Source organism: Carlito syrichta, unplaced genomic scaffold (genome assembly GCF_000164805.1).
Source record: "Carlito syrichta isolate Samal-C Ts95f unplaced genomic scaffold, Tarsius_syrichta-2.0.1 Scaffold113490, whole genome shotgun sequence".
NCBI classification, from domain to species: Eukaryota; Metazoa; Chordata; class Mammalia; order Primates; family Tarsiidae; genus Carlito; species Carlito syrichta.
The window spans coordinates 183,291-198,633 of NW_007057586.1; the positions used below are offsets into that span (position 1 = coordinate 183,291).

The window sequence follows — 15,343 nt, forward strand, 5'->3', positions numbered from 1 at the left end:
TGGCTCCAGCGATCCTTCCATTTTTTTTTTGAGACTCCAACTCAAAAAAAAAAGACAATAAACTGAAATAAATAATCTGTGATATATTTGTGGCAAAAATTTACTATTCATAACAGAGTACTGCTACTTTAATTTTTTAGGTACTTGATAGAAAAATGAGGCTGGGCGTGGTGGCTCACGCTTATAATCCCAGCACTTTGGGAGGCCAAGGTGAGAGGATTGCCTGAGTCCATGGGTTCAAGACCAGCCCGAGCTTCTTGGCGGGACCTGTCACCCAGGCTGGAAGACAGTGGCATGCTCCCAGCCACCGTAGCATCAACCTGCTGGGATCCTACAATCTTTCCGCCTCAGCCTTCCAAGTAACAGGAACTACAGGCGCACGCTACCGCGCCCAGCTTATTTTTGATTTATTGTAGAGACGAGGTTCCACCAAGTTGCCCTGGTGGGTCTTGAACCTGTGGGCTCAGGTAATCCTCTTGCCTTGGCCTCCCAAAGTGCTGGGATGACAGGCTGAGCCACCAAGCTTGGCTGGTTTATGTAATTTTTTAAAGTTGGAATTTCACTCTGTTACCCAGGCTGGAGTGCAGTGGCACAATCATGGTTATCACAGCCTTGACCTACTGAGCTCAGGTGATCCTTCTGCCTCAGCCTTCCAAGTAGCTGGGACTACAGGTGCTTGCCACCATGCCCAGCTAATTTTTTTATTTTATCTGTAGACACAACATCTCGCCGTGTGGCCCAGGCTGGTCTTGAACTCCTGGGTTCAGGCAGTCTTCTCACTTCAGCCTCCTAAAGTGCTGGGTTTACATGTGAGCCGTCGCGCCTGACCAGGTTTATGTAATTTTTTTTGCATTATTTTGGGTTATTACAGATTTAAACACATTTTTTAAATGTTAATTAATACTTTATAATTGTATTTTTTATGGAGTACAATTATGATGTTTCCATACATGTGTACATTGTTTAATGATCAACTCAAGGTAGTTATCATATCCATCATAGTTATCATATCCATCACCTCGTGCACTTATCATTTTGTTATGGTGAGAACATTAAAGAACCTCTCTTCTAGCTATTTTGTAACATACAGCTTACTATCAACCATCTGCACCCTACTGTGCAATAAAACCCTGGAGCTTATTCCTGCTGTCTAATTGTAACTTTGTACCCATTGACCAACCTCTTCCCATTCATGTTCATGTTTTTTATTCCAGCAATTTTAGGGAAACTGAACTATAGATATTGTCATATATGTAATCATACTATACGTGGGTATAAAATGTTCACTGTACCTAAATCAAAATAATGTTTATAGAGACAGAGATGTTTGTGCAGTATTTATAACAACAAAAATTACAAACAATCCAAATGTCCATTAATGAGTGGTTGTACATATTATGGTACAGCCATATGGTGGAACACCATGCAGCCATTTAAAAAAATGAGCTAGAACCAGAAGTTTAAACACCGGGAGAGGGTGAATCTGAGGTGTTAAGTTTAAAAAGCAAGTTGTAAAGCAGAAGACTGGCCCCATTTTAAGGCGTAAACACATATGTAGGTACACACAAACACACATACAGAAAAGGGACTTTAAAAAAACCTGGAAAGTTACATTTAAAGTGGAGGTGGAAAGGATGTTGAAAAAGTCCTCTTTTTATTCCTTATACTTTATCCCAGTTGGAATTTTTAATAAAATAATTAGTAGGCCAAGCTCGGTGGCTCAGCCTGTAATCCCAGTCTGGAAAACTGAGGTGAGTGGATTGCCAGAACCTGCTTCGAGACCCACCTGGGCAACCTGGCGAGACCTCGTCTCTACAATAAATCAAAGAAATTAGCCGGGCGTGGTAGCACTCACCTGTAGTTCCGGCTACTTGGAAGACTGAGGTGGAAGGATCGCTGGAGCCCAGCAGGTCGAGGCTGCAGTGGCCGGGAGCATGCTACTGCACTCCAGTCTGGGCAACAGTGAGACTCCAACTCAAAAATAAAAAAAATAATTAGCATGGATTTCTTTGAAAAAAAATAACAGTACATAATAAGAGCTGCCACTTATCAAGCATTCACAGTAGTAGGTATAGTATAAAGCACTTTAACTTTTTCTCTAACAATCCCACAGTGTTAGTATACTTTGTCTCCATTTGACAGATGACAGAAAAGAGGATTGGGAGACCCAAATATATTATTGGCCCAGACTTACCCTTTGCATTAGGAGACTGAACTTGATGCACCTAGACCTTCTGACTCTAAAGCCTTTTCTTTCCTAATTCACTTTCTGTGATCAGTGAAAAGAGCCTTGTTACGAAAGCAGTTCTTAACTATTGGGCTGCTGACTCCAGAGAAAGTTGATGGATTTTAGAATATCCAGATTCTTTGCGGCAATAGGTAGGAGCACAGCTGTTGAGAGCTGCCATGAAGGTTTTCCTGGTGATCTGGTCTACAGTGCTTGGTTATGTTCCATACTGTTACCAGGACAAGAATAATTTATGGAAGCTTTTCTGTTTAGTTGAGGATCTGTTCTGTAAACCAGTAGGAATATAAGAAATTCAACTTTTTTTTTCTTTTTTGAGTCAGAGCCTAACTTTGTCTCTTAGGCTGGAGTGCAGTGGCACACTCACGGCCACCACAGCCTTGACTTACTGGGCTCAGGCGATCCTTCCACCTCAGCCTTCCAAATAGCTGGAACTACAGGTGTGTGCCACCACACCCAGCTAATTTTCTGATTTATTGTAGAGACAAGGTCTCACCAAGTTGCCCAGGCTGGTCTCGAACCCTTGGGCTCAGGTAATTCTCTTGCCTCTGCCTCCCAAAGTGCTGGGATTACAGGCATGAGCCACCACACCCTGCTAGAAATGTAACTTTTAACCTGCAGTATAACTTAAAGCAACATGAACTGAAGTGTATAGTTGTGGGCTTTTATTAAATCTAACTTGATCTTGATAAGACAAGAGTGATATTAAGTGTAATGATTCATTTCCATTCAACAAGTTATACACCTTAGTATGGAAGTTTGGTGCATTTGGTATTGGGATGTCAGTTTCTTTCCTTTGTTTATTTTATTTTAAAGATGTAGGGTACAATTCAGGATTAGGAATATAAGTGGTCATTATACAGGTGAAATTTGGGTCTCCATTGATCCTCACTTTGCTTGGTTTTGGATCAGGTACCCTTACTGATGTTATGTACCACCCTCCACCCCAAGCAGCGTCCCGCTACTGTCAATCCCTTTCTTGCAGTATTATGATATTCAGGAGGGATATCAGTTTCAGAAACATTTACAGTGAGTATTCCATGGGAGCATATTACCTGGTAACCTTAGCATGCTTTGATCTCAGAATGGGGAGAAACTGACTGGAAGCTGCTCTGGCTTAGTAGTAGGTATTCCACCTCCCTGCACCCAGGAGATTCTCGCCACACACCCTTCTGTCTTTAGCTGGGACCCCCCCATCTTCCTCTGGAGAGAGGACCATCTTTGCTGTTTTATTTATTTCATTAATTGAGTAGCTGTTAGAAAGCAGCGGGCAGAACAGCAATACGTTTTTAAAGAAAAAAGCTGCTGCTTGCTAATCAGGATCCTAGGCTGGGGAGAATGAGATAGAAGTGTGTACGCATCCTCACATTTCCAGAATGGTGGTCCTGCATGGATTCTACACCCATAGGACAAGCTTCAGACCACTTACTGCTTGTCCTCCTCTCTCCTCTGCCCCATGCTCCTGGTGCTCTCCCACGCTCAGTAAATCAGGGCAGAACCCAGAGCACATTTTCTATTTACAGTCATACACAGTATGACTTGGAAATTCTTCAGAAATGTTGTCCCCAAATACCACAAAAAGAGAATTTGCTCCATGACATGAAAATAAAACGAATTCCATTTTCTTTTGTTCATTGGTTCATACATTCAGCAAATATTTTCTGAACCCTGCTGTGTGTCAGGCCCAGTGCCCAGCACAGGAAACTCAAGATAGAATAAGGCATGACCCCAGCCTTTAGAAATCTCAGTATTGAGTGAGAGGTTGTGGAAGAGGGGAGGCAGGAACCAGATCATCACAGTATATTTTTGTAAGTACTGTAATTGGAGCTAGGGCAGCAGCTGGCATGAAGTAGTTCCCATTATGTGCTCGATGAATGAATTAACAGCACCAAGGGAGGGTGTCTTCAGAGATGACCTCCCGTAGGAGGCCATATGTGAGTTGGGTCTCACAGGGGCCTGCCAAAAGAAACATGATAGTCTCTGCTTTTTAATATAGGAATGCTAAAAATGAGGACAAAATTTCAAATCTGTTGGGCTTCCAAAGTTCCATTAGAATAAACCCTTTACAACAAAATCTGCCTATTTGTATCCTATGAGTTGTTATTCAAAATATTGGAAAGAACCATATAGGAAATAAACTGGAAATTTATTTCTCAAGGTGTCAACAAATATCAAATGTGATCTGGCCAGGTGTGGTGGTTCACGCCTGTAATCCCAGCACTTTGGGAAGCCAAGGTAGGAGAATCACTTGAGCCCAGGAGTTTGAGACCAGCTTGAGCAATGTAGTGAGAGCACATCTCTACAAAAAATAGAAAAATTAGCCTGGCATGGTAGTATGTGCCTGTAGTTCCAGCTACTTGGGAGGTTGAGGTTAAAGGATTGCTTGAACCCAGGACGTCGTGGTTATGGTGAGCTAGGACCATACCTCTGCACTCCACTTGAGGGACAGAGTGAGACCTTGTCTCAAAAGAAAACAAAAACAAAAAAATCCAACTAATGTTATCTACTTGCTCCTTGTTCTTCCCCCCTTTGTATTCGCTCTCCAATTTTCTCTATGTTAGCATCAGCCTTGTTGTTTCTCTTTTTGAACACTGACCTCTGTAGAAAAAAATCTCCGTTACTGGGGAAAAGACTAAACAGAGCAGATGTCTGTGTCTCCTCCTTTGGCCCTTCAAGTTAGTTTCTGTTGATGAATTTGGAAGAATAGAGTTGCCTTTTGCTTCAGTTTCTATTCAGGTGTTTTCGAGACTGCAATTATTCGTACAGAGTTACATTCAGTCTTTCAGTCTCAGTAAGCTGCAAAATGATTGTTTATAAAATGTCAGTGAAAAACAATGTGATTTTCACATTCAAGATGAATGTTGTGAATGATTTGGGTGCAGCGACATTTCTGTTAAGTACATGCTTGCTTACTAAAATGTGTAATGGTGTAAAGTTTGCATTTTAGTTGAGGGTGGGCGGGTCCTGACATTTAGTCAGCCTCTAGTTTCCTTAATGAATTCGCTCAGTCTCTAGCATCTGAAACTCATAGTTCATGTCCTTTGTCACATAAATATTTGGCCAAGTATCGATATCAGAAAAGCCTGTTGCATACCCTGTAAACTTCTAGTCTTCCCCAGCTGAGTCAGGCTGTGCCACCCAGTGTGGAAGTGGGTTGGTGGTTGGAGGTGGAAACAGTTTTAAGGTTTTAAAAAGGATAGCTGCCTTTGAAGACTGGCAGTAGTTGCAGGCTCCTGCCCTCTTGTCATTGCATCCAGGAATGTTTTTATGTGAATATGAGGTTGGCTGTGTGATGACTGTAAGAGATGGAATTTTTAAAAATTTTAACAGAGCCAAGTAAATGCTGCCCTCAGTAAAGAAGTCACGTTGGGAGCTCATGTCATTATTTCAGTGGGAGTTACTGCTCAAGCTCTTGCTTCAGTCCATGTTCCTCACTCGGTTCCTTATCCCCCTTAATCAGAGTAGATTCCAACCCCCTTCTCCAAAGATTTGTCACTGTGAACATTTTGTTTTAAAACAGAAAGAAAGAGCCGGGCTTGGTGGCTCAGCCTGTAATCCCGCGCCTTTGGGAGGCTGAGGTGAGTGGATTGCCTGAGCCCGCGGGTTCGAGACCTGCCTAGGCAGCAAGACCTCATCTCTACAATAAATCAAGAATTCAGTCGGGCGTGGTAGCGCATGCCTGTAATTCCGGCTACTCGGAAGGCTGAGGCGGAAGGATCGCCGGAGCCCAGCAGGTCGAGACTGCAGTGGCTGGGAGCGGCCACTGCACTCCAGTCTGGGCGACAGAGTGAGACTCCAACTCAAAAAAAAAAAAACAACAAAAAAACAGAAAGAAAGATCTGAAGGTAACAGACCAGCTACAACACTGAATAACAGCAGAAGTATTGAAAGAAAAATATTCCTACCTCAGGTGATATATTTGAGAATATATTTGAGGTGATGTAATGTTCATTTGAATGATATACATCTTGGTATATTGGAGGTGGCATGAGGCACTTGCCTGTAGTCAGCCACCATAATAAGACAGCAGAGATGTTAGAGCATCCCAAAAGGAGCATGTTCAGGAAGAACAGAAAGAAAAACTGAAACTGCTCTTGTTTATTCAGAATCGTCTCCAGTCCTGGGCCTTTGACCCCAAGTGCTCCACTCTCCCTATCTGTACTTACTGCAGAATGTGATCTGTGGGAGTCATAAGGCTCTTCTGGACTTTGCTAATACTTTCCTTTTGTTTCTCTAGGTATTTCTGGGAAAAGCCAGCTTCTGTATGCACTGGTCTTCACAACTCGTTACCTGGATCTTTTTACTTCATTTGTTTCGTTATATAATACATTTATGAAGGTACAGTATGGCATCCAATAGAATATGTTTTATCCACAATGCACAGACCTATGGAAATTTTTCAGCTATGTATTTTTAATGAAAAGTCTTCAAGGTTGGGTATGGTAGCTCACGCCTTTAATCTCAGCACTTTGAGAGGCTGAGGCAAGAGAATCGCTTGAGCCCAGGAGTTCAAGACCAGTCTGAGTAACATGGTGAGACCTTGTCTCTACAAAAAATATAAAAATTTAGCCAGGTGTAGCAGTGTACATCTGTAGTCCCAGCTACTCAGGAGGCTGAGGCAGAAGGATCACTTAAGCCCAGGAGGTTAAGGCTGCAATGAGCGGTGATCAGTGCTACTGCACTCCAGCCTAGGCAATAGAATGAGACTCTAACTCAAAAAAATAATAATAATAACCCTGCAAGGATAATATCTAACTATACTATTCTTAAAAACATATAACTGGGAATAAAAAGTTGCTATTAAGCATATTTTTCTAGATTCTAAACAATACTTAATTAAAGTACTTTGAAGTTAGAGATTTCTTAATTTTAGTAACTCACGTATGATAAATCTTCCAAAGCTTTTGATAACCCTATAAGGAAGAGGAGTAACTATTATATTTTCAAGCTGTGGGAAATTATAGACGCCCCAGAGAAATACAACAAGTTGGTACATAACAAGGAATTAAGCCAGAACTCCTAGTTGCAGTGTTTCAGTTTGCTGCTATGTAAGGAACCGTGTGTAGGCCTCTACTTTTTTCTTTTCCACTTAGTCAATTTTTCTTAAACTTCTGCTGTGAGCCTTTATTACATTTGCCATGTTTAAATAACATCTGTATCATAAATTACATAATAATATAGTTTTTAAACCTTTTAACTTGTCCTAAACATTAGTGTTCATGAAGAAACCTTTGGTGTCATTCTTATACTTTCCCCGATTCACATTAAACAAATGTATCACTATTAAAATACAAAATGTTTGCATCCCACCTAACATCTTGTATGCCACTCCTAGTAGATACTCCCACTTGGGGAGATACTGGACTAAGTGAGCTTCCGTTCTTCCCCACAGTCATTGAATTCATGCTTACAAACACCTACAGAGTTGGGCACTGAGGATATGGCAGAAAACAAGCAGGAGTCTTATAGCCTGTTGGAGAGCAGACAAATCATCAACACTAAATAAATGACCATTTTGGAATGGTTGGTTGCTATGAAGAATATAGGGGCTCTCAGACTAGGAGTCTGACTTTTCTTACAGTCATTCTACAAATACCGAGCATCTGTGTGCCAGGCACTGTTTTAGGCCATTTGGTTATTGGCATACCCAAAGAAGTAATGTTTAAACTGAAGCCTGTTAGTATGGCATTTGCACAACCCTCACGTCCCCCAACACTTTGTATTCAAAAGCATTTTTAAAATTTTTTTTGAGTTGGAGTCTCACTCTGTCACCCAGACTGGAGTGCAGTGGCCGCTTCTGGCCACCGCAGCCTCGACCTGCTGGGCTCCGGTGATCCTTCCGCCTCAGCCTTCCGAGTAGCTGGAACTACAGGCACACGCTACCACGCCCAGCTAATTTTTTTGATTTATTGTAGAGATGACGTCTCGCCAAGTGGCCCAGGCGGCTCAGGCAATCCACTCACCCAGCCTCCCGAGGCACAGGATTACAGGCTGAGCCACCGAGCCCGGCTTCAAAAGCATTTTTTTTTAGTTGGAGTCTCACTCTGTCACCCAGACTGAAGTGCAGTAGCTGCTCCCAGCCACTGCAGCCTCGGCCTGCTGGGCTCCAGCGATCCTGCTGCCTCAGCCTTCCGAGTAGCCGGAATTACAGGCATGCGCTACGACGCTTGGCTGATTTTTTGATTTATTGTAGAGATGAGGTCTCACCAAGTTGCCCAGGTGGGTCTCGAACCTGCGGGCTCAGGCATTCCACTCATCTCAGTCTCCCAAGGTGCAGGATTACAGGCTGAGCCACTGAACCCGGCTTCAAAAGCATTTTTATAAGCACAGATCAAAGTAGACAAAACGATATTTGAGTCTATGGTCTTCACTAAAAAGTAAATTTGAGTCAACTATAATCATTCCATTCTTTATTACTAGGTGATGGGAGCCTAATAATCAGGAAATAATTAGCTTACATAAAAATGATAAACAAACACCACACCCCCACCCCCCGTTGATGTACTCTACCTCAGGGGGAAAAAAATGGTTGGGTCCTTGGTGTTGTCTAGGCAAGCATTGCAGGCATCAGAGTTGTGTGGAGGAAGAGCCCTCCTCTTCCCTCCAGGATTCCCAGTGTTCAGAGTAATCCATGCTTGCTTGGTTGATGTCCTGAAGGTGCGTGAGAGCTGAGGTGTTTGTGTTTTTATGTTAACTGCCACTACATGCTGGTAAGAGAAGAAAAGCAGCTCTGCTTCCCCAGCTGCTGCTAGGCCTTGATGGACGTAATCTCAGCTGGCCACTGGCTGGTTACTGGTGAGGGACCCCGCTGCTATGAGCCTTGGCTGGGTATGCCCCTGAGGGGGAATCAGTGCATATGTAGGATGTATGTGTTGTGTGTGTGTAGATTATGTATTATTTATTTATTCATATGCATGTGTACATATATTTGTGTGTGGAGAGGACTCCTCTAATAGTATGTTAATGTTTCTTAATTTTTGGGGGGTGGGGTCATTCTTTGGTGTATGGGTGTGACCAACAATTTTAATACCATGTTGACTATTTGCAAATATAACTGCATGATGAGATATCAGTGTCCTTTTGTTTTGAGTCAGGGTCTTACTCTGTCGCCCAGGCTAGAGTGTAGTGGCACAGTCATGGCTCACCACAGCCTCAAACTCCTGGGCTCAAATGATCTCCTGCCTCAGCCTCCCAAGTCGCTGGGACTACAGGCACACACTACTACACCCAACTAATTTCTTAATTTTTTTTCTTTTTGTAGAGACGAGGTCTCACTATGTTGTCTAGGCTGGTCTCAAACTTCTGGACTCAGGCAGTTCTCCCACCTCAGCCTCCCAAAGTGCTGGGATTACAGGCATGAGCCATTCTGCCTGGCCGTGTGTGTGTGTGTGTGTGTGTGTGTGTGTGTGTGTGTGTGTTTTAAGTGTATAAGGCTTCATGATTGCTCTCATTTTCCTATTAGGTCATTTGCCCAGATGGTTGCCTAATTGACATTCTCAAGTTATCTTTCCTAAAGAGCAGTTAGTAGTAGATTTGACTACAAAAGCGCAGCATGGCAGAATTTTGGGAGTAATGAAACTGTTATGTCTGTATTTCAGTTGTGGTGGTGGTTATATGACTCAGAACTCTACACCCTCAAAAAGTGAATTTTACTATATTTAAATTTTAAAATAAAAAAAAGAAAAGCCAAGGGGAAAAAACCTAGCCTTTCTAAATTCGTGGGTGATGTAGAAAGCTGAGGGAACTAGAACAGTTGCAAGGTATTAACAACCTGGTACCTTTTTTCTTTTGTTTTTAGCTTATCTACGTTGCCTGCTCCTATGCCACAGTGTACCTGATCTACATGAAATTTAAGGCAACCTACGATGGAAATCATGATACCTTCCGAGTGGAGTTTCTGGTGGTCCCTGTGGGAGGCCTTTCATTTCTAGTCAATCATGATTTCTCTCCTCTTGAGGTTAGTTAAGTTATCTAGCGGTCATAACTGGGTCTCTAGTCAATAACCTGTTTGTAAATAATGTGGGTTTTTGTGGGATTTTTGGTTTTTGTTTTCTAGTTTGCAAAGTTCTGGTGCAACATTCACTATTTGGTGTAAACAAATTGCGGGTGACAGTTAAGCACCCAAGTATTTAGATGACTGCTGACAGCTTATTGCCCGAGTCCTTTAATATATAAACTTGAAACTGTATGTCAGCCGGGCTCGGTGGCTCAGCCTGTAATCCCGAGCCTTTGGGAGGCTGAGGTGAGTGGATTGCCTGAGCCCACGGTTCAAGACCCGCCTGGGCAGGCGAGACCTCATCTCTACAATAAATCAAAAAATTAGCCAGGCGTGGTAGCACACGCCTGTAGTTCCAGCTACTTGGAAGGCTGAGGCGGAAGGATCGCCGGAGCCCAGCAGGTCAAGGCTGAGGTGGCCGGGAGCGGCCACTGCACTCCAGTCTGGGCGACAGAGTGAGACTCCAACTCAAAAAGAAAGAAACTGTATGTCATTATCTTGACTTCTGTGGTACCAGATACCGAACCCTGCCTATCCCAGTGTTTGAAGAATATGGTCTCCCTATTCTGGCCCACATTTTGTTTCCTTTTCATGCACAGACGTTGCACATGGACATTGTGTCTATGACTCTCCTAAGCAGCACTGCTATACTGTGGACCTTTAGGAAAGGTGGTTTATGGTACTGCTGGCACTGTACAGCTTGCTTGCCGATCTGCCCCTAAGGGCCTTTTCCTTCACCAGTGCAGAGCTGCTGCTTAGCCTCCTGGGGCTTATCAAATTACTGTGCTGCTTTTGGTGTCTGCCAGGTGCTTGGGGTGCCAGGCCTGTTAAAACACTCAAGGACTGTTTGCAAGTCCTTCTATTGTCAGCATTAATCAAGTAACATGTTGGGCAGAGAGTTTCCATAATTACCACTCTGATTTTTTAGACCTTTGATTAGCCACACCAGGCAGCCTAAAGAATGGGGAAAATAGTAAAAATATTTAGTTGGCCTGGCAAGGAGATCAGTTGGTGAGGAAAAACAACAACGAGGAAGTAGGAGGGACCCAGTATTGTCAACCGTGGTGGAGAGCAAGTTGATTCAGGACCCCAGATCCGGAGTGGGGCAAGCTGATCCAGACAGAGCATCTTTATGCTGACTCATGGAAAATTGTACAGGGAAGAACAAGACATTGGAGAGACAAGGTAATGAAAATTCACAGGGGTAAAGGTGTCCCGTTTACTCAGCTTGTCATTGGTAGTGCCCTGCCTCTTAAACGTTGCTTAAATTTCTATAACTTACGCAGTTGCCAAGCTGCTGTGTTTCGGGCTGAGATGCCCACACCCCCAGACTCCCTACTCCTTTTAAACTGCTTTACAGTAAAGCAAGAAAGAATGTTTCCTGTGAGCTCATGGGGGTTGCTGGATCCTTCTGAAGCCTGTTATTTCTCTTCCAGATTTTATGGACCTTCTCCATCTACCTTGAATCAGTGGCTATCCTTCCACAGCTCTTTATGATCAGTAAGACTGGGGAGGCCGAGACCATCACCACCCACTACCTGTTCTTCCTGGGCATCTATCGTGCTTTGTATCTTATCAACTGGATCTGGCGCTTCTACTTTGAGGGGTTCTTTGACCTCATTGCTGTGGTGGCCGGCGTAGTCCAGACCATTCTATACTGTGACTTCTTCTACTTGTACATTACAAAAGGTATGCTGAGTGTTACCTGTTTTGTTCCCAAAGTCACATGTTCTTTTAAGGGCTTGCTTGCCCAGCTCCCTTTACCAACACTCTCCTAATCTGGCCCTATGTCATAAAGCAGAACTGGCTTCAGAAAAACATTTTAATTATTGTCAAATTAAATTCTAGGTCAGGGGTTTTTCAGTCTTTTTTTTTTTTTTTTTTTTTTTTTGAGTTGGGATCTCACTCTGTCACCCAGGCTGGAGTGCAATGGCATGATCACGATAATCACGGCTCATGGCAGCCTTGACCTCCTGGTCTCAGGCGATCCTTCCACCTCAGCATCACCAGTAACTGGGACGACAGACACACGCCACCACATCCAGCAAATTTTTTGGGTTTTTTTGTAGAGATAAGAGGTCTTACTATGTTTCCCAGGCTGGTCTTGAACTCCTGGGCTCAAGCAGTTCACCCACCTTGGTCTCTCAAAGTGCTGGAATTATAGGCGTGAGCCATGGCACCTGGCCTTCAGTCTTTTTAAATATAGGAACCTCTTTTCTTTTGCTATAGCTTTTCCTAAAATGGCACATTTTCATTGTAAACAAAACAATACAGTCATAACTAAGAATTTCAAAATCACCTGATATCCTACCACTCAGAGATAATCTCTGTTAATGTTTTAGTAAACATAATATCAGATATCTCTCTATGCATATACACAGATAAATGACTTAAACCATACATTCTATTCCATTCTGTGCTTTTAATTCCACTCACATTTTATGTCAGTAGACAGAAAGTTACATAATTTTCAGCAGCCTAATAAGAGTATTTCATTTTGTTTATATATTATAATTCATTTATCCAGCCTCCTATTCATGAGTAGTCAGTCTGTTATTGATTTGCTACTAAATCCAGTGATTAAATCAGCATCCTTGTATGTGTATGTTTTTGCATTTGTATGAACATAGGACATGTGGCTTTACAAAAATCTGATGAAAGCTATGATCCTTATTCAAAATATATATGTATACACACACAAAAAAATTTATACATATAGTTTTAGAGGAACTAAAACAGATCTCAGCCTAAAAATCCCAGCTAGACAATAAAATTCCTAATGTTGGAATTGCTAGATAAAAGAGCATATATATCTTCGCTTTTTTAATACCCCAAATTTCATAGACTTCCCTATATATACTATATTTTAAAATATATTGATTAGGGTAAAAGTCATGATAAAAAGCCACTGTGAGTTTAGAGGCGCTTTCAATCAAATTTGTAATTTTACAGTTGTTTATTTCCTGTACTTTACAATGTAGAATCTTGTGTGGGACAGACTTCTAGGAATAGGAAGAAGGAAATGTAAGCTTGTCAATATCAGTAACATTTGTTTTCTTTTCCTCTCTTTAAAATTCTAGTACTCAAGGGAAAGAAGCTCAGTTTGCCAGCCTAAGTGCCAAAGACCATCACCAGCATCTGTCCTTCAGGGTGCTCGGACAGAATTCTTACCACAGCAAAGGCATAAGATGCTTGATATGGAAAATCAGAAACTTTACTCTTTTGTTGCAGATAGTCATCAGTGGCTCTGTAAGAACACAGAGGAAAAGAACCAGAAGGTTTCTGTTTAATGCATCTTGCCTTATCTTTTTTTATTACTATGTACAAAGATTTTTTTACACAAAGAAACTTAATGCTGTATTAATAAATTCAGTGTGTAGCTTCAATTGGAATAGTTCCAAAAGTGAAGATTTTGTGAGGAATATGTGCAAACTTTTTTTTTATTTTAAAAATTCTTTGACATTGTTGAGTCTTTGTATCTGCAATGAAATTGTACTCCTTGACAGTTGGTACATTATATATTCTTCCATCTTTCAAACTTGCATTCCACTATATTTATTTTTTGCCAAAAGACGAGTTATATTCGTTTGAAATCTGAGACACTATGTTCAATTGAGTGTATCTGTTCAAATTTATTCCTACCTGACATGGAAATCCTTTCTTGGACATTATAACACTACATTTAAGGTTGGTAACAATGACTTGCAAGTATTATAGTTTTCATTAACAAACTGTTAAGATTCTGAATGTTGATGGAGTCTCATTTACGAGTCACCAAAGGTGCCTGCTCCCCTGCCCTGCTGAGATGTGTCAGTGTGAGACTGTCCCGAGGGTGTGGAAGAATTCTATGGGCAGGGTTCTGGCTGCTTGTCCTCTGAGTGTGGGATGGGAGGGACATTGATGATTATTTTGGATATAGGATTCTGCTCTTCTGAGGAATGGAACACAAGTAGTTACCTATCATGTTCATTTACAGTTCCAAAAGATTACTACAACCATGTCCATGCTCAGATTCAAATGGTTTTTCATGTCACTTTTGGGTGGTAAAATGATTTAGAATTTTTTAGAATTTGGCAGTACCAATTACCATTCCTTATATTCTTCTTCTTTTTTTTACTGAGCTCTTGCATGATTTATCTTGTGTTACTATCCTAACACATAGGCTAAATTGTCTTTTTTTATGAATTAGGCTTTTAGAACATCCTATTTGGAATTTTTTTGTTTTAAATTGGCAACAAACGCTCTGTAGGGCTGCAAACATTTAAAGCCCACTGTAAAACTTTCTACATTTTATGGAAATACTAGAATTTTTTTCTCCTGGTTTTGCCATTATATTGATTTGCTACATTTTTTTTATTAATGCAATTGTATATGACTGTTTTTATGTGATGCACCATAAATATTAAAGTGTTGAATACTAACAGTGCTTACTACAAGAAATATGTGTAGTATTTTTGGTTTCTGCATTAGAACGTCTTATGAAGGAAGGGAGTAGGATGGGTTTTATGTTCATCTAGCGTGTCTTGACACCTTTCTAAATCGGCAGTGTCACGGCATAGTTTAACCTCCCATATTTGTCGCCCTCGTTTCACTTTCCCCTCCTTCTCGTGTTCTTGCTTTTGTCTGTCAGAGCATCTTTCTTTCCAGCATCCTAGTCTTGGTTTAGTTTTGATGGTTTGTTTTAATCCTCCTTGGAAGGTTCTGCGAATGTGCAGGATGGGTGGGAAATCCAGCCACAGTAAGTCAAGCAGCCTGCTTGCTGCCCAGACTGGGGGTGGGGTGGGGGCTCACACTTGTCTTGTGCGTGTAAATCAGACACAAGCTGGGCCATTCATGGGAGAGCACAATGCACAGAACAAGGATCGGCACCTCAGCATACCAATGCCTTCTGTAGTCGTTCTGCCCAAGTAAAAATAAAATTGTCTAAGTTGTTGCCACCATTTTGTGGTCACCCAGGATGACATTTTAGCAAGGGTGCCTGAGTTGGAGTGTGGGACTGGGCCTCGATCACTCACATGGAAAACAAAGGCCTGTGTGCCAAGCCTTAGGAAGTACTGTGTCATAGTCATTCGCTTCCTGAATAAAGGTTATCGGGTAATTAA

At 41.8% G+C, this 15,343-nt stretch overlaps 1 protein-coding gene across 1 annotated transcript in view; it reads left to right on the forward strand.

Moving 5' to 3' along the window:
* KDELR2 (KDEL endoplasmic reticulum protein retention receptor 2) overlaps positions 1–15,343 on the forward strand; it is a 41,671-nt gene extending 26,328 nt beyond the window's left edge. Inside the window, exons 2-5 of the mRNA XM_021718900.1 lie at positions 6,479–6,583; positions 10,044–10,202; positions 11,678–11,930; positions 13,322–15,343. Coding sequence (XP_021574575.1) covers positions 6,479–6,583; positions 10,044–10,202; positions 11,678–11,930; positions 13,322–13,356 — 552 coding nt within the window. The 3' untranslated portion in view covers positions 13,357–15,343. The remainder of the gene's footprint in view (positions 1–6,478; positions 6,584–10,043; positions 10,203–11,677; positions 11,931–13,321) is intronic.